This window comes from Phoca vitulina, unplaced genomic scaffold (genome assembly GCF_004348235.1).
Source record: "Phoca vitulina isolate PV1807 unplaced genomic scaffold, GSC_HSeal_1.0 scaffold38, whole genome shotgun sequence".
Lineage (NCBI taxonomy): Eukaryota > Metazoa > Chordata > Mammalia > Carnivora > Phocidae > Phoca > Phoca vitulina.
In genome coordinates this window covers 15,004,999-15,023,581 of record NW_022589741.1, presented here as the reverse complement: position 1 = coordinate 15,023,581, position 18,583 = coordinate 15,004,999, and the positions used below count along the sequence as shown (strand labels likewise).

General features: G+C 57.2%; 1 protein-coding gene across 4 annotated transcripts; it reads right to left on the bottom strand.

Annotated features, from left to right (window-relative positions):
• Positions 1-4,509: 4,509 nt before the first annotated feature.
• On the bottom strand, positions 4,510-17,650 carry ABCG4 (ATP binding cassette subfamily G member 4). Of its 4 annotated transcripts, none has more exons than XM_032428085.1 (15): positions 17,609-17,650; positions 16,613-16,862; positions 12,631-12,748; positions 12,382-12,514; positions 12,198-12,248; positions 11,832-11,977; positions 10,535-10,658; positions 10,295-10,409; positions 9,972-10,114; positions 8,482-8,580; positions 8,089-8,257; positions 7,889-7,989; positions 6,641-6,799; positions 6,353-6,471; positions 4,510-6,229 (listed from the first exon to the last, which is right to left on the bottom strand). In XM_032428085.1, the coding sequence occupies exons 2-15, from the start codon at positions 16,848-16,850 to the stop codon at positions 6,004-6,006; spliced, it is 1,941 nt and encodes a 646-aa protein (XP_032283976.1). In that variant the 5' UTR covers positions 16,851-16,862; positions 17,609-17,650; the 3' UTR covers positions 4,510-6,003. The 4 variants fall into 4 exon arrangements, with proteins under 4 accessions (XP_032283976.1, XP_032283977.1, XP_032283978.1 ...); XM_032428086.1 differs by lacking the exon at positions 17,609-17,650 and adding an exon at positions 17,523-17,599; XM_032428087.1 differs by lacking the exon at positions 8,482-8,580.
• Between the last annotated feature and the right edge of the window lie 933 nt (positions 17,651-18,583).

The following is an 18,583-nucleotide window of genomic DNA, read 5'->3' as shown; positions in this document are numbered from 1 at the left end:
AGGGGGCGCCGCAGGAAGGGTGCAGGGGCTGTGCTCCCACGGGTCCAGAGCTCCCCGCCCCCCCCCCCGACACACACACACACACAAACTGGGTCCCAAACAGCTCTCCCCGTTCCCGTTGGCTTCGGAGCCCAAGGGGGTTGGCGGCCGGCATGCCCACCGCTCAGCGCACCCGCTCGGTCCTCCGGGTCCGGGGACGAACTCCGCGCAGGACGCGCGCCCCGAACAGCGGCCCGGTCGGGGGCGAGCGGCGACGGAGCCGGTTGGGCCTTCACCCGCGGCTGCCGGCGTCTCTCGCTCCCTCCCAGAGGCCCCGGCTCGGCGCGTCCCGCCCGCCCCGCCCGCCTGCGCGGAGCCCGGCCCCCCTGGCAGCGGGGAGGACGGCCCGGGCGCTGGCGACCCGCGGAGGAAGGGGACGGCGACCGGAGCCGGGATCCGCGGCGAGCGGGCCCAGGGCGGGGACTTCCCGGACCGCCCCCCCCCCCCCGCCCCTCCCCCGAGTCGCGCCGGCCCTCGGTGGCCGCGGCATCCGGGCGGGTGCCTTGCATCCGGGCGGGCCCCGCCGCGCCGAGCGCCCTCTGCAGGTGACCACGCGCCAGGGCCAGCCGGTTACCTCCCCTCCCGGGCGGGCCTCGCTGTTGGGTCCATTGTGCAGACCGAGGAGCTGCGACGCCCCGGGGTGACCTGACTTGCGCGGGATGACCTAATGAGGAAGGGGCAGGGCGGGAACCAGAAGTCCCGGGCCTGGGTCTTCCTACCTCGCCCCTCGGCCGCTCCTGAGGCACCTACCCGTCCCCAGGGCATTCTTCCCACTGGGCCTCTTCACCTGCTCAGCCTACCTCCTGGCAGAGATCTGAGTCAAGGCCTTGTTGGGTCCTCCCTCTGCACCTGGCGCTCTTCAGACCCCAGACCTCTGTGTGTGGCTTCTGGTCACTCTGACCAAGAAAGGAGCAAGAATGAGGGCTGAGAGATAGCTCCCACCCAACCTGCTCTTCTTGTCTAGCATCCAGTCCTGGCCTAGCCCTGGGGCTTCCTGCTCCCCAAAGTCCTCACCCTCATCCCCCTGCTTCCACACAGGGCACACCCAGGGCTCACGTCACCCATGGAAGAGCCACCCACCGCCCACAGCCAGGGCGCACCCCACATACAAATATAGGTGTGCAATGTGCACTGAACAGAGGTGTGCAATGGGAAAGCCATAGAGAGGCACCTCGGGGCAGGGCTGGGAAGAGGGCTTTGTGATCTCTACTCTCCATCCAGACTGAAGATAGAGTTGATCTTTCATTTATACTTGAATGCGTGTTCATTCACTGAGTTCATACTGAGCAAGCAGAACAAGGCAGGCAGGGACCAGACCATGGCTTCCCTCCAGGTAGCCCGAATGATGGTCCTTCAGAGGCTGATGGAAGCCTTTGGAAAGGTTGGGAGAGGAAGTTACTGACTCTGGCAGAGGAGGTGACATTGAATTGGATCTTAAACAAGTCTGGGAAGGGGGCACCTGGGTGGATCATTCCAGTAAGCGTCTACCTTCAGCTCAGGTCACGATCCCAGTACTGGGATTGAGTCCTGCGATGGGCTCCCTGCTCCTTGGGGAATCTGCTTCTCTGCCTGCCCCTCCCCCACTCTCAATCTCCCTCTCTCTCTCTCTCTCTCTCTCAAATAATAAATAAATAAAATCTTTAGGGGCACCTGGGTGGCTCAGTCAGTTAAGTGTCTGCCTTCGGCTCAGGTCATGATCCCAGGGTCTGGGATCGAGCCCCGCATCGGGCTCCCTGCTCAGCAGGGAGTCTGCTTCTCCCTCTCCCTCTGCTGCTCCCCCTGCTTGTGCTCTCTCTCTCTCTCTGACAAATAAATACATAAAATCTTTTTTTTAATTAAAAAAATAAAATCTTAAAAAAAAAAATAAGTCTGGGAAGGGAAGGGCATTTCCAGACAATAGGGAAAATGGCACGTTCTCATTTTAAGAGACGCTCCAAAAGGGGAGTAGAATGGTAGAACAACACTGTGAATGGGGTCTCAGGGGTGACATTTCAGACCTGGGGGTCTTTTAGCTTCACTCCGCTTCCCTAGCCACACGAGGCGGACAGGCCCCCGGCTGCAGTTACCGGACATGGCTCAGAGCAAGCTGTTCCCCTCCCTGCCCCCAGTGGCTATGACAGCCATGGAGGCTCTATTAATAACATATAATCTGGCCTCTTGCAAACAGAAGTACCATGAGTCACGCTGTGGGCATGTGCTCTGTCGTCTGACCTCAAGATGGGGCACCTGGTCCCCTAGACCCATAGCATGGAGAACAGCCTGAAGCATCCCTGTCCTCCAGCCCCTGGCACAGGCCCTGACACGGAAGGTGGCTGCACGGAAGGAAGTGATCTCTGAGTCCGGGAAGGGCTGGCACTCAGGGAGAGGGGGCCCATTTCAAAGCATGCAGGGCCGGGCTGAGGGCATTTGTGCCACACCTCCGAGGGCCGATGGGACCAGGGGGAGAAATCGCAGGTGGCTCACATGGCGGGACTTTGGGGACAGTATCTGGAGAGCTTGCCCAAGGCACTTTCCCAAGCCTTGGTTTTCTTCTCTGTGAGAGGGGGAAATGATAATACTCATCTTAGCAGCCTCATGGGGTTATTGTCAGAATCCAAAGAGCTTTCTTTGCAAATACATGAGCCACTCTACAGATGTTCTCTGTGCCTGAATGGCCCTTGCTGGCTCCAGAACGGCTGTTCATCTCCTTTTGCTCCCAGGGGCACTTATAGAAGTGTGAGTTTATAAATGTTTTACTCTTTTAGGGGTATTTACATTTTGAAAGAGAAAGTAAAGAGGAAGAATCTTAAGAAAGACTACTTAGGGCGCCTGGGTGGCTCAGTCGTTAAGCATCTGCCTTTGGCTCGGGTTATGATCCCAGGGTCCTGGAATCGGGCCCCACATTGGACTCCCTGCTCAGCGGGAAGCTTGCCTCTCCCTCTCCCGCTCTCCTGTTGGTGTTCCCTCTCTCACTGTGTCTTTCTCTGTCAAATAAATAAAATCTTAAAAAAAAAAAAAAGACTACTTAGTGGTGGGATTTTGTGTCCATGAACTTTAAGAAGCCATCTGCAGGCATCACTGCAGAGAAAGGGTGGCTCCCGGAATGCCCTCTAAAAGCTAGCTAGAGTTCCAGAAGCTATGACTCTGACTTCTTCCCACTACCACCCTGAAGCCCCCATGAGAAGGTCCATCTCCAGGCAGGCACCCCAGCAGTGATAGATGGGACCCTCATCTAGCCTGGGGCACTTAGCTCTGCATGTAGCATTAGTAGGGTGGATGCCAGTCCCCCCCTTCAGTCCCCAAGCTTCAGGATCAGGAAGGAAGAGGGTGAGACAATGTGCTGTTTCTTGGGTCATCTTGCCACCAGCCTTCAAGGACTTCTGGACAATTGCCTACTCCAAACCTCAGGCTACCAATCCATTTGCCGTCCTGGTAGCCGATGGCTCAGCCCTGCTAAGTATGATCTGGGGGCAAGAGACGAGAGGAAGAAAAAGAAAAAGCTGGGGTAAGCTCAGTGAGGTCCCTGCCATTCTCATCCTAGAGCTTCAGCTCCAGGGTCTTTCCTGCTTCTCACTGCCCTTCATGACCACTGACTACACCCGCCACCATGGGCACAGCCAGGGCTCGGTGAATTCTGAAGAGAGAGATGTGTACCACCCGGCAAGAACATACCCATGTGAAAATTGGACAGCCACATGCAGAAGAATGAAACTGGACCATTTCATTACACCACACACAAAAATAGACTCAAAATGGATGAAAGACCTCAATGTGAGACAGGAATCCATCAAAATCCTAGAGGAGAACACAGGCAGCAACCTCTTTGGCCTCAGCCGCAGCAACTTCTTGCTAGAAACATCGCCAAAGGCAAGGGAAACAAAAGTAAAAATGAACTAGTGGGACTTTATCAAGATAAAAAGCTTTTGCACAGCAAAGGAAACAGTCAACAAAACCAAAAGACAACCGACAGAATGGGAGAAGATATTTGCAAATGACATATCAGATAAAGGGCTAGGATCCAAAATCTATCAAGAACTTATCAAACTCAACACCCAAAGAACAAATAATCCAATCAAGAACTGGTCAGAAGACATGAACAGACATTTCTGCAAAGAAGACATCCAAATGGCCAACAGACACAGGAAAAAGTGCTCAACATTACTCGGCATCAGGGAAATACAAATCAAAGACACAATGAGATACCACCTCAACACCAGTCAGAATGGCTAAAATTAACAAGTCAGGAAACGACAGATGTTGGCGAGGATGCGGAGAAAGGGGAACCCTCCTACACTGTCAGTGGGAATGCAAGTTGGTGCAACCACTCTGGAAAACAGTATGGAGGTTCCTCCCTGCCACAAACACTCTAAAGCTCACAGATTTCTCTCAAGTGCTCTGAAGACCCATCACAGACCACGGAACCAGGAGCCACAGCCAGACACATTCACGCACTGCATACTGTATAAATATAGGTTTTATTAATAACGGGTGAAGTCCCACAAATACAACTGGCATCTCTGGACGATGGGGAGAATCTGTGGCAGGGTAAGAGAAGGAAGAGTGGTGTGTGCACAGGAATAAGCAGGGGGGAGAGCCCTGGGGGAAGGGGAAATCAGAAGTGGCGTGAGCCTGGACCTACCACAAAAGCCAGACATGCTCTGTGGCTGTCGCTCTGGTGCCCAGAGGTATCGGCTGATGGGAAGGTGGGAAGGGTGTGGACAGACCCAGACAGGAGTTTGAATGAGCAGCAAGCGGCTGGGGAAGGGGCAGGGGAGTGAGAATGCCAACTTGACGCACAAAAGAAGGGCCCCGGGGTGGTAGTGGCCAAGGCCAACTTATGCCCATGCTTGTGCTCGTGTTGGCTCCTGAGCTCCGGGGAGCTAATGCCCTGTGCCACCCCTGGCTTGGAGGGGAAAGAAGACTCGGGGGTCGACACCTGCAGGTCCCGGGTCCCAGGACACCCTGGGCGGCACCAGCCTCATCCGTGCAGTCAAAGCGGCATCCCCAGAGGAGGTGGGCACTGCCCTTCCCACGGCACCTACCACGCCACCATCACTCCTCCTCGGAGCCGCGGGGGACTGCGTGTGTGTGCCGGGCTGAGGTTGCCTGTTCACATGTATGTGCCTGTAACTCTGGGGAGGGGAGGGAGTGTTGCAGGACCGGGCATGAGAAGCAAGAAAGGAGGCTTGGTCTTCTCCTACTCACGCCCCAGAATAAAGTGCATTCTCCAGTTCCAGTGGCAGGTGGGAGAGAGACACACACATTATTGCAGAGGTGCCACCGGACCCTCCCCCCACCAAAGGGGACAGGGAAGGAGACAGGGAAGGGGAGGGGGCATCCCAGGGCCCCAGGCCTCTCCAATCCCCAGGATTGGGAGGGATGACCCAGACAGAAAACCCAGCTTCTGTTCCAGCAGATTGTCCAAATCAGCCAGGTCTGGGGGTGGGGAGGTGAGGAGGAGGAAGAGACTTCCAGAGCCTTCCCTGCTCCGTTCCATTGTCCAAATGGGACTTCCAGGGGACCCCACCAGGGCCCAGCCCTGGAACCTGAACCTTAGAACAGCCCAGTTTACAAACACTTGTGTGGTGGGGACCCCCAGAGGGGGCCACTTTGGTCAGTTGTAAATGGGGACCTGGAGAACCTGGGGCTCCCAGGCAGACAACAGAGGAGGGTGCCGAGGGCAGGAAGGAGGGTGGCAGCCTCCTAGTGGTCTTTGCATGCAGATGTTGGAGAGAGTAGGGAGGAAGCTACAAACTGCAATCAACTGGGGAAGACTCCTGGGCATGGCGGGGAGGGCTGGAGCCCCCGTGGCCACGGCCACGGCCACGGCTGGGAGCGCAGTCCGGCGGCCAACCTGTGGAGGAGCTGAGAGAGGGGTGGCCGCACCAGCAACCAGTGCCAAAGTCTACAAGGTTAAAACAGTCCCAGAGGGCTGGGGCTGGGGGCTTCCGCTGCGGGGGCTGGGGCGCAGGCCAGGGCACAGCTCTATCTCTCCGACTTGACCCGGTAACGGAGCACAAGGTATGCCAGCAGCCGCAAGGCCAGGAAGAAGATGCCCAAGACAAGGAAGTCCAGGTAGAGCTTGGCATCCTCCACATCCAGCGCTCGGAGGATACTCTGCGGATTCTGGAAAGGGCAGTGTTCCTCCAAGCAGGTCAGATCTCCTCGATCCATGCCATAGATGGTCAGAATCACACCCTCAAAGCCATACCTGTGCACGCGGGGACATCAGAGCAGGATACAGAGCATAGGGTCACTGTTCCCTGGGCAAACTGCCAGGGCCCAGCGGCAACTCTCTCCTCCTTGGGGCCTGGGCTCCTGCCGCGGCACTGACCTGACATAGGAGAGGTAGGAGCTCCATTGCAGGTAAGTGGGGATGGTCTTGAAGCTGACAAAGAAACCGGAGAACAAGAGGACAGGGATGGCGGTAACTGGGCCCACAAAGGTGGCCACCTGGAGGGAAGGGAAGGGGACCGGGCCATCACAAGAGTGACCGGGACAGACCCAGGACCCGGGTGGCCCGCGGTTCCCCACAGATCTGTTCCACTCCTGATGTCAGCCCCTGCTTCCTCCCACCAGACCCCATCCCCTCTCCGGATCCCCAGGGGGCCAGCCCTCCCACCTGGAGGGAATTGGAGGCAGCTCCAATCAGCAGCCCCAAAGACTGGGCCACCAAGGCTGTGGCAGTGGCCAGGGCGGAGAAGAGCAGGAAGCGGCTGGTTTCGGCTGGCTGGCCTGTCATCCAGTACATGACACTGCAGTACACCACCGGGCACACCACCTGGGGAGCGGGCACGGGCCTGAGCAGGGGGCACCGGCCGGGACCACGGCGGCCAAGACCCTCCACGCCACCTGGGCAGGAGCCCCTAGAACAGCTCTTCCTAGAGCGTCCGTGCTGAGTCCTGCCACCCCCACGCTCGGTGTGTGCTGTCCCCCCAGGCTGACACATGTCCCCTTGCTTCCTCCGGTGTTGCCATTCCAATTGGGCCCCTTCTGAGCAGTTCAGGCATGGTGACATCTCCATATCTGAGCTCCTAAACTGGACCAGCTTATTCTTTATGTTGTTGATTAATTCACTCTACATGTGAACACGTGTCGTCCCCCTCTGAGCTATCAAGTCCTGGGGGCCGGTGTCCAAGCCTAGCGTGGACAGTCATGTCGGCTGTTCCCTGTACCAGGTGCCCACTCAAGAGGCCACCAGACGCCGAGATCCAGCTGTGCTCTTCTGCACCGTGCGTGGTGCAGCATCCGCCCTGAGGAAGGGGCAGGTTTTTCTCATTTGCACACCAGCTGCCCTACAGATTTTTGGTGGCCCCGGAACTTGGAACGGGGGGGGTGGGGGGCGGTTAGTGCAATAAAACCAACCCAAACCGGCTAACACTTACTGGGCACTTTAGCACGTGCCAAGCACTAGCCTAAGTCCTTTACGTGTATTAACTCACTGACTTCTCACAAACCATCCCGAGCTGGATACTCCCATCGTCCCACTTGATAGATGGGGACGTGGAAGCAGCGAGAGACAGGCGGCCTGCCCATGTCTCGAGGCTAACAAGCAGCAGTAAGACTTCAGTGCCCGCGCCAGCTACCCTCCACCGCGGCGGCTAAGATCCCCAGAATCATTCGTAAATGTTTTCATCACCGTCTGTCATCGGTCGTTCCCGCAAGAACATCAGTGCCACGAGGTCAAGATCACATCTGTCTTATCCATTGCCGGATCCCCGTGCCCGGCACAGAGCCTGGTGCGTGGTAGGTACTCCCCACCGATTTGCCAAGTGAGGAGAAGGAAAAGAGCAGACGGCCGGTGACGGGGTGGAAGGGGGCTAGCAAGCAAGGATGGGAGAAGCCAGCCAGGAGGGAGGAAGAGGTTTACCTGAAAGGGCACGTCGGCCATGGTCTTGGCCAGGTAGTATGCTTTGAGGCTGTACCAGTAGTTGAGATGCTCTCTCATGAAGACCGCCATCTCTAAGGGGACTGAGGACCCACGCGGGTGAGGCACAGCTGTCTGACCCCCCCGCCCCGACCCTGTGCCCCGCTACCGCCCCCCCCCCCGCCCAGGGCGGCACCGCTCACAGGTGAGCACGGTTGGCATGAGGGCGGCAAACATGAGGAACAGCATGGAGAAGAAGAGGCAGCCGGTGTTGTTGAAGACCTTGCTAGCATCGTTACCGATGTGCAGGTAAAGGAGACCAATGAGCACGCCGATGACCACGTGGGACACAAACCGCAGGTGGGTCAGGACCTGAGTGAGGAGAGGGGATGGGCCACAGGGCCAGGGATGGGCAGGCCACACTGGGCTAGGAACTCAGAGCTGCCCTCAAGGACACATAGACCCATAGACACATAGTGCCTTGGGAGACTGCTGGCTGGCGGCGGGGGGGGCATTCCCATCCCAGTTGCTGAGATCCTATGCCCCCCAAGAGCCAGGCCTGTACCAGCCTCCTCTCCCCCAACTTGATGCCTCACCGTGTCCCTGAGGATGGACAAGAAGGTCCTCTTGAAGAGGATGCAGAACTGTGTGAGGGTGCTGGTGGCAAAGGTGTGGCTTTCAATGGGATCCACTTCCTGGGGAGAGGACATTGGATCAGGCGAGCCTACCCCACCCACCCACTGCACACCCAGCTCAGTGATGGGAAAAGCTTCCAGCCCTTCCCCAGGGCAGGGGTCCTCCATTCCCTTCTGTACTGATGGGAAACTCTCCACCACTGAGGTGTGTGCCTGGAAGCTGGCCTCAGGGTCATGCATTGGAGCGAGATCTGGAGAGAGACACAAGGAGCAAGGAAACACTTGAGAGGGAGGAAAGAGCAAGGACGTCGAGGGCACTGTGGGGGCTGAGTAGACCAGTCACTCCTCTTCTTGTCTTTACTCCATCAAGAGACATTTACCTGAAGGGCACAGTACCTTTATGCTACCAGTGCTGCGGTCATATTAAACAAGGATCATGATGACGGCAGCAAACACAACTAGCCCTCTTGGTTTCTGAAGCTGGCATCCAGCTTGTCAGTTCAGATGAAGGAATGAACACTAGAGGTCACATCGCCCCCAGGCACACTGGGCCAAACAAGGGACCTGTAGGAATGCAACCCCTCTAGCTTACAAGTGGCTCATCAGCACTACCCTGAAGACATAATCACCAGATGGACCGAATGAAATCTCGAACATAAGGAATAAGGATATTTTTCAGGTTCCAAGTCTCTTGAGATGGAAAAGACCTCTGGGGACCAGAAGAAACAGCACCAGAGCACCTGCTCGTGTGACCTCAGGTGTCTCCGGTCAATGACAACCACCTTCTCAAGAGACCCCTGCCCCAAATTTTGGCCTTAAAAACCCTCACTTGTGAGCCGCTGGGGAGTTTGGGACTTCTGAGCATTAGCCCCCCATTCTCCCGGTGGCCCTACACCAGTAACTCGCCTATGCTCCCTTACTGTGCAAGCCCGCCGTCTGTTTGTACTGACTTGCTGCATGAGCTCTCCTTCAGTTAGGTGATGTTTCCAAGGGTCACAGTATCTCATTTAGGGAAGAGAACCAGCACTGAATGAACACCAGCAGAACCAGCTACAGCGCAAAGAGATTTATGTGATGATCTAGTTAGTCCTCCCAATAACCCTGGAGTTCAGGGTCATCACCTCTGGGCTGGAGATGACAGCAAGACACATGGGCCACGAGGCAAGAGACACAGCATCGGGTCTGCTTACCAGGTGGCCCGTGCCGGCACTGAGGACAACACACTACAGATGCTTAGTAGGAATTTGCTGAACACATAAATGAACAGAGGTTGAGCAACGTGCCCAAGGTCACACAGCTGTTCATAGTAGGTCTAGTCCAAGTTCTGAGTTCTTCCTAGTCCCTAATGGTTGTGATGCCTCTGGGGGACAGCTCCTTTGGCAGGGCCATCGTCCAGGGTCCCTTCTGTCCTCCCCCACTTTTCCCTCTCTGCCCTCTCCAACCCTACTCACCTGAGGGCAAGGGGGGCAGGGGGTGGGGACCTCATTCTTCTCAGGGCTGCTCTTCTTCTCGGCCATGACACAGAGCCCATTCTGCACAGCCCTGAACAGCATGGGGTTCAGGTCTCCATATTCTCCAGAGGCCACTTCAATGACTGGGAGACACGGAGGGGAGTGCTTGGCTAAGATCCCTCCTTGGTTCCTGAGGGCAAGCCAGCCCCTCCATGGGTGCGCAGGGAAGGCAGGGGACAGTGAGACCTCCCCAAGGAGGCCCAGGTGCAGGACCTGATCCCCCAGATTTGGCCCAGCACCACAGCCCAGGCCCCCCCACTCACTGAAGTCAGCCGGGTTGTGGTAGGTGGGGCAGTGTAAGCCAAGCCCCTTCAGGTAGGGGATCAGGTTGGTGACCACGCCCTTGAAGATGCACTGACCCTGGCTCAGGATGTAGAGCTGAGGCAGAAAGGAAGGGTGAGGAGGACACAACCGTGGACTAGGCGGACCCCACTAGCACCTCTCCTGACGCCCTTCCCTCTCCCCACCGCAGGCCAGTCCCCTGGGAGGTCCAGAGCACTCACCTTGTCAAACATCTCAAAGAGCTTGGCACTGGGCTGGTGGATGGTGCAGATGATTGTACGCCCCCCCTGGGCCAGGGACTTCATGAGGGACACCACTTGGAAACATGAGGCGCTGTCCAGCCCACTGTCCAGAGAAAGGCCACGGGGGGGGGGGGGGGGGGGGGGGGGGAGCCAAGAGAGGGGAGTGCTTAGGGTGGGGCAGCTGCTACGACAGGGATGGAGCTGGCATCCCCAGAAGGGAGTCCCTCTGGCCACCCCGATAGCCTGTCCTTACTAGATGATGCAGGCCTTTGGAGGTACCAAGAAGCCCAGAGCGCCATTCAGTTTAACAAGCAAATATGGAGCGAGCACCTGCTGAATGGCCGGCGCTGGGATTACTATGACGGATAACTAAGACATAGGCTCTGGTCTGGAGGGAGAGAGAGAGAAGCGCACAGATCATTGGAGATGATGTGGAACATGCTGTAGAAACACAGGATGACAACGAGGGGGAGGCTTCAGGAATGCCGCACAGGGGTTGGAGGGTGGTCAGAGAAGTTTCCTGAGTGCGTGTGGAAGAAGGAGCTGAGCCAGCTGAAGGTGGAAGGGCAGGCATGGTGGTGAAGGGCAGCCCGGACAGAAGACACAACATGTGCAAAGCTTAGAGGCATGAAACACATGGCTGGCCCAGGGAATTATAAGCAATTCAGTGTTATTAGAGCATAAAATACAAGACAGCATGAAGCAAGATGTGAGGCTGGAGAAGTAGGTTCAGACCGGGACCTCGTAAGTCTGCTGACTTTCTTCTGAGGGCAAATGGGACTCGCTGTGTGTTTTTAAGCGGGGGAGTGAGTATTGCCCGACTTGTGTTTTAGAGAGTGCTCCTTGGCTGCAGTTTGGAGGGAGGATTGGCTGGGAGAGACTGAAGAACAGGGGGTAGGAGTCTGTGGCAGAAATGCAGGCAAGAGCTGATGAGGTCCAGAACTTAAGCACAGGCACTTGGGATGGGGGTGGGGCGAATCTGAGAGACAGAGAAAGGAGGTAGAATCAGCGGGATTTGGGGACTGATTGGCGGTGGGGAAGAGAAGGAGAGGGAGGCATCTGTCACGGAGGACATAGGATTTCTGCCTGCGTGAAGGATGGGGCTGCTACGGCAACGGGATTGGCAGGGATGGATGAGGAGGAGGCCCTTATCTTGGCCCCAGGAGGTTGCTGCGCAGGGACTCTGGTCTCCAGCAGTGGAGCTCATGCGGCCTCCTGCCCTGGCTCAGGGCTGAGGGGAGGTGGCATCCTGGTGGGAGAGGAGGGGGAGAACTACCTGGTGGGCTCGTCAAAGAACATGACGGGTGGGTTGTTGACCAGCTCCAGGGCGATGGCCAGGCGCTTCCTCTGCCCACCGGAGAGCAGAGCTGTCCTCGTGTGGGAGCAGGACATCAGGCCCAGTGCCGTCAGGATCTCCGTCACCTGGCCCAGCCCCCCCCACCCACCCCAGGTCAGCTTCAGAATCTCTGCTTCTCCCCAGCCCCCCACACCCCGATTTAAAGAAGCGTTCCCTTAAGTCCACTTGGCCTCCAGTGTCCCAGCCTTGGCATCCAGTCTCCCACCCCCCAACTCAGGGCTCTAGAACTCTGAAGCACAGAAAGGGCAGTTCTCCTGTTCTTGCCCCTTTCTCTTCCCCACTCACCAGTTCCTTCTTCACCTCTTGCTTCTCACTCAGCTTCAGGTTAGCAGAGACCTGAGGCCCAGAGAGTAGGCAGGTCAGATATATGTGGGAGGAGGGCCCTGCCTTGAACCCCTAGGCACCGGGGAGGATGGGGAGGGCAGACAGAAGCGGGGGCTGGGAGAGGGAGCGGCCAGCCAGCCCTCACCATCATGGCTTCCAACACGGTAAGATGTGGCAGCAGCATGTCATCCTGCATGATGTAACAGGACATCTTGCGGAAGGTCCTCAGCTCCCGCGGCCTCCCGTTGACCAGGATCTGCCCCTTCATTCCAGACTCCCTGCAGGCCCATTGGTTGCGGATGGGGGTCAAGGCCACTTCAGAATACCTTCTGTGCTCCCCAGGGGATCCTTCTTCCCGGCTCCTGCCCCCATTCCACCCCGGCCTCGTCCTCACCTGTACCCTGCCAAGATGTTCATGAACGTGGACTTGCCGGCCCCGGAGGGGCCCATGATGCCAATCAGCTCCCGGCGGCAGAATTTACCCGACAGGCACTTGAGGAGGGTCTTATAACCTGTGGCGAGGGAGGGAGGAACTTGTGATCAGGGTTACAGTGAACAGAGGCACCCGAAACTCTGAGGAGCGGCCCTGGCTATTAGTGAACGAGGCAGTTCCCTACTCAGGGGGGATCGATGAGGATGGAGAAACACCTTCCGAGGGGCAATGATATTCACACCGTCTCCGCCTGTTCCCCTAGAAGGGCCAGGTCCTCACAGCAAAGTACCAGAGGTAAGCACGCTCTCCTGTAGGCCATGGGAAGACCTCCACCCCTCATGGACGGGCAAGGAGAGGGGGTCAAGTTTATAGACGACCCTGCTCCCCCGCTATAAACACAGTAGTCACTCTCGCTCCCTCCAGGAAGACTTCGCCAACCCTCAGCCTGAGTGAGCTGGTTAAATGTCCTCTGTGTTCGCACAGCACTCTGCAGATGTTAGCATGTTTGCTATTTGATGTGCCCGTCCCTCGCCCCTGTCCCCCAGCCTCTTAGTCTGTGAGCTGCCTGGGGGCAGAGCCTGTGTCCTGCTCATCTATGTGACCTCAGCAGACTGGTATGTACTAGGTGCTCACGGTGTATTCTAGGAACATGTGTTCTCAGAACTTTTGCCTCATTCTGAAAAGGCCTACTTTGTGCTCGCTTGGCCCACGAGGCTCGTCTCCGCAGCCCCTACCACAGCCCGGTAAAAATCTCATGATTCATTCACTCCCTGGGAGGCAGCATATGCATTAAGAGCATTGATTTGGAGTCAGGTGGATCGAAGTTCAAATTCTGGCTCCACACTTACCAGCTGTGGGACCTCAGGCAAGTTGCTTAACCTCTCTGAGCTCCAGGTCCCTCATCTGTAAAATGAGGATGACAGTACCTATCTCATAGGGTTGTTATAAAGATGCAATGAGATAATATATGTAGCTTTACATATGACACAGTGCTTGGCACATAGAGTACATTTAAAAAGTGACATTTTATTATTCTATTTGACAAACACTTATTGATGTCTACTACTTTCCAAGCTCTGTACCAGACACTGGACAAAAAAATGAAGAAGACACATTTCCTGCATTCAAGAAAGTCATAGTCTAGGTTAGAAAGATGGAAAACATCTGTGGATCTGAGGAGAGATAAAATAAGGGTTATAACAGAAGCACAAATAATGTACGATGAGAATGCAGAAAATGGAACTGAGGAGGGTGGAGGGGCAAGGGAAAAATCAGGAATGGCTTCATGGAAGAAGTGGCATTTGAGCAAAGTCTTGAAGGATGAGCAGCATTCAAAAATGGAGAGGAAAGTCGGAGGCTCTCCAGTCCTTGGGAGGAAGATCTCTGCTACCTGAGAGCATATAGACAACACAGGCCAGGAAGCAGAGGTCAGAGACTACACGGAGTCACCTGGGGAAACAAGGGGGTGGAGAGGAAGGAGGGAGCCCATGAGGCAAGACTTGCCTTCTATGCTTGCAGACCTGCCTCACTGAGGCAGAAACACCAAGGCTCTACTGGAGATTTTGGGGGCTACCACCCTCCTCCGCAACCCCCCCCCCACAGAGCTCAATTCCCTCTCCCCTCTACCTCCTTAGCAGAGACAGTGAAGGGATGTGATCTTTCACCCTCCCTCCACCGCACCCAGCTGTCCCTCTGGACACATCCGTTCAGAAGGAGGCTCAGCTGCTGTCCACTGTGGGGTCCCCATCACACCACCTGCCCGGATAGTGCTTTAGAGTTTACAGACACATCACTTGCATTGCTGCTATGGCAACATGGATGAGCCACCTGGGGCCCAGGGACATCCAGCAACTCACCCAAGGTCACACAGCAAGTTCTTTCCTGGGAGGGGGAAGACATAGTTCCATCCCTGGGCCTCAGGGATCGTCACCCTCAATCAGAAAGATGTGTGGTTGTGTACTCCCGCAAACACCCTCCAGAGCCACTCACAGGAAATGATTTCTTTGGCAGGGGAGGAAACAGGCGATGACGAACCTTCCCCTCATTTAATCCGAGCCAAGCACCAGACTGAACACTGATGCCTAATACAAATATCATCTTACACTTGCCTCTCAACAAGCATTTGCACAGATAACGTCTCAGCTGAGCTTCACAACACGCCTGTGCGGGGACAATTCTTATCGTCCCTATTTACAGATGGAGAAAGTGAGTCCAAGAGAGGCTAAGGAGATGGCCCAAGGTCATCCAGCGGACAGGTAGCTTTGAACTCCTGCTGTTCCCCAGCTGCTCGTCACGGGAGGGGCCGGCCAGCCCTTCCAGATAAAAACACACCAGAGTTCTGGTCCTGCCTCTGTCAGTAACTCTCGCAATTTTGTCAAGTCACTTAATCTTTGAGGACCTCTGTCTCCTCATCTATAAAATAAGGACAGTAATAGCTCCTCCCAAGGCATAATAGGGTTATTGTGAATATTCAGTGAGATATTGAATAGTAATTAATGGGAAAGTGTTTTGAAAAACAAGAAACATCCTATATAATTAGGGGAGATGGGTGGCAAGTCCTTACCTGGGCAAGGCAGACACCACCCTTCCCATCCCTCGCTCTTCCTCTCTGCTTACCTCTAATGGCTTTCTGTCCTCCAGACAAGGGGAGAGGGACTCCAGTGAAAACACAAGTCAAAGAGAGGAGGACAGAGGGCAAAGAAAGGGGCAAAGGACAGAAGAGACAGCAAAATGGACAGTAGAGAGCCTGGGGCTGGCAGGATCAAAGGAGGAAGCACCTGGTCAGGGGTGCCAGTCTGGCTGGTGGGTTGAAGCAACCGGTCCATCTAGCTACACTTCTTTCTTATCTTCACGTCTCCTTAAAACTGAGGGAAAACAGGGCGATAGGAATAACGGCCGCCTCCTCATTTGCCCAGAGCTGATCTCAGGGCCCAGAGGCTGCTCTGGGACAGGGCACCCAGCAGGGGGCCCAGAGGCCTCAGTTTCCATTGGCTCAGGCCCTGGGACCTTTTGGTCACTCGTGAGAGCAAGGGTGGGGAATGCAGAGACAGCTCATGCTCAGCCCTGCTCGGAAGCACCCCAAACTTATTTCTTGAATCTCAGAGAACAATGTCCCAGCCCCATCCCTGACCCACACCCAGCTCTGGGCAAAACAAAACAACAAAACAAAACAAAACCCTCAGCTTCTCTATTCCCAGCTCAAGCTGCCCAGGGCAGGCGGGGCAAGGACTCCAGGGGCTGCTCAGAGCCCCAGACCTGACCCACCTGTGCGGATGAGAGAAAAGAGGAGGAGATGTGAATGCCAGACCAGGGAAGTTAAGAAGGAAAGAACAATACACAGAGAGCTGGCAAACCTGACTTCTGGTCCCAGCTCTGCCACTTATTAGCTGTGTGGCACTGGTCAAGTGACTCAACTTCCCTGGACCTCAGGTTCCTTATTAGTAACATGGGGATGTCACCTATCCTGCTAAACCTTCACCCTCCCTACCTTGGAGGACTTCAGCAAGAATGAAGTAAGATGACAGGAATGAGAACATCTTTTAACATTAGCAGTGTTGTCTAGGTACAAGGATGTTGCTAATCACTGAGGAGGGCTGCAACAGAGCCCGGAACTTTCTCATACCAGGCCTCAAAGGCAGGAATTCTACCTAAAATAAAGGTAAACTCCTCCAGGACTACCTAAGGACCAGAGGTTCTAGTGTCATCTTAGAGGAGGAAAGCTTCAATAGCCAGTTGAACCTAGTGTCCCACCAAGCTCACAGGTGCGTGGGGAGCACAGACCTGGCAGGTCAGCTGTGTGCATAGTCGGTGGTGGGTTGAGATTTCAGTGCTCCCACAGAGCCCCCTGGGGCGGAACTTGGTGAACAGGGGACACCCAGACCTCCTGCTCTCTAAGAGGCAACTCCTGGGGGCTCCACAGCTCCCCATCAGGCTGCTCCCTTACCCCGTTTGCGCCAGCAGGGCCCCTCCCGCACGGAATAGGACAGCTCCACGAACTCGATGTCCACCGCTGAGCGCTTGGGTAGGTGGGAGAAGCGTTGGGCTTCGGTGATGTGGTTCTCCACCTTCTTCAGGTGCGTGGTCAGCATCGGGGGCTCCGCCCCGTCCTCCAGCGCCACGGCCATGGCCACGGCCCCGGGTCCTAGTCCACAGCCCACGGCCTCCAGCGCCTTCTCTGCCATCGCGCCGCCGGCCTGCAGGGAGAGGGCCTGCTCAGTTTGGGGCAGACCCCCAAGCCCTGGCTCAAAGCTCCCTCCCTTGCTTTCTAACGCTCCCCACCCCCACTCCCCGCCTCCTTCTCAGGGCAGATCCGCTACTGGGAGCACCCCACTTCCCACCGCCAGAGCATCTGCCCTCTCCTGCCCCCCACTCTCCGCGTAGCTACGCTCGGTCTCGACCTCTCCGCGGTCCAGGCAGCCCCAGTTCCAGCCTGGCCCCAGCCTGGCCCCAGCCCGGCCCCTGGAAGCCCTCACCCGCTCCCCCCCACCTCCCCGCGGCGGCTCTAATCTCCTTACCCCGCAGGCCAGCAGCCCCTGGGGACTGGAGGGTTGGGGGGCGGGGAGGAGGGCAGGGGCGGCCGGCCGCGGCTGCCGGCTAGGAGGTCAGGGTAGCCGGCTGCGCGCAGGGCGGACCCGGGGTAGGCGGAGGAAGAGGAGGCTCTGGGCCTCCCGCTGCATCCCCCTCCCCATCCCCGGGCGCGTCCCCTGGCCGGCCCCTCCCGCCGCGTCCCGGACTCTCCCCAAAGGCGGGCGCACCACCGGGACTCAAGACCACCGCTCCCCCACCGCCGCCGCCAACTAGCCCCCCACCGTGGCGGGCTCCCCCCCTTCCCTATCTCCTGTATGCCTAGTCACCTTGACGCGCCCCCGGGCCGGTGCGGACCGAGAAGCTTAGCGCTGCCGCGCCGGCCGGGGATAGAGAGACTCCGGGCCCTCCTTACCTGCCTCCGGCTGCGGCACCCGCGGCCCGGCTCCCGGTCCCGGCGGCGCGGGCCGGGGCGGGGCCGGGGCGGGGCGGGCGACCGGGGAGGGCCCGGGCCGCAGGTCCGCGGAGAGATGACAATGATGGGGAGGGGCGATGGGGGCGCGCCCCGACTCGGCTGCGCACAGCCGGGTCCCAGAGCCCGGTGCTGGGCGCTGTGTCCTCCCGAGCCCGCCGGGCGACTGCGCTCTCCTCCCAGCTCCTGCTCGCCGGTCCCGCTGTTCTTAAAGGGCCCGCGCCGCCCCGCAGCCGGCGGGGGGCGAGCACGGCGAAAGGGACAGCAGTGCCGGCGACGCGGGGCCAGAGCGGGCGCAGGCGTGGACCCAGGACTGGGGGGGGGGGGTGGCGGCGAAAGGCCGACTTGAAGACTGTGAGGACAGGAGAGCTGAAGTCGCTCAGAGGGGACAGTACCCTGGATTACAGACTAGACGGTGGTGGTGTGCGTATAGGGGGTGGGGGTGGGCATTGGGTGCAGATGCCATCCCTCTCAAGAGATTGTGAAGCTGTCAGACTGTCTGCACCACTCCCCCATCAGTTTCCGTCAGTTCTGGCCTTTGAGCTCAGGCTTCCTCCAGGGATTTCCCAAACTAGATAAAAAGGCTTTGAAAGCTAGAGTCTTGGGATAGCCTCCTCCCCTTTCCCCACCCCATTCCCCACCTTCCCTATCTAGTTAAGAAGGGAAGGCGGGTGGACGCTTTGGGAGAGCTTGAAGCAGCTCCGAGGTGATGGCAGTACTTAGAACTCAGCCTGCTCCGACTACAGTCCTTACCCTCCCAGGCAAATTCAGACTTTTAAGACAGGCACACGCCTAATGCTGGAGGCACAGACGTACCAGGGCACGCACGGGGCTCACAGACTCTGCCTTGGGCCTCTTCTAGTACACATGTCATTCTCTCCCTCAGCCCACAAGCCTTCAAACGCAGGTCCCCAGAAC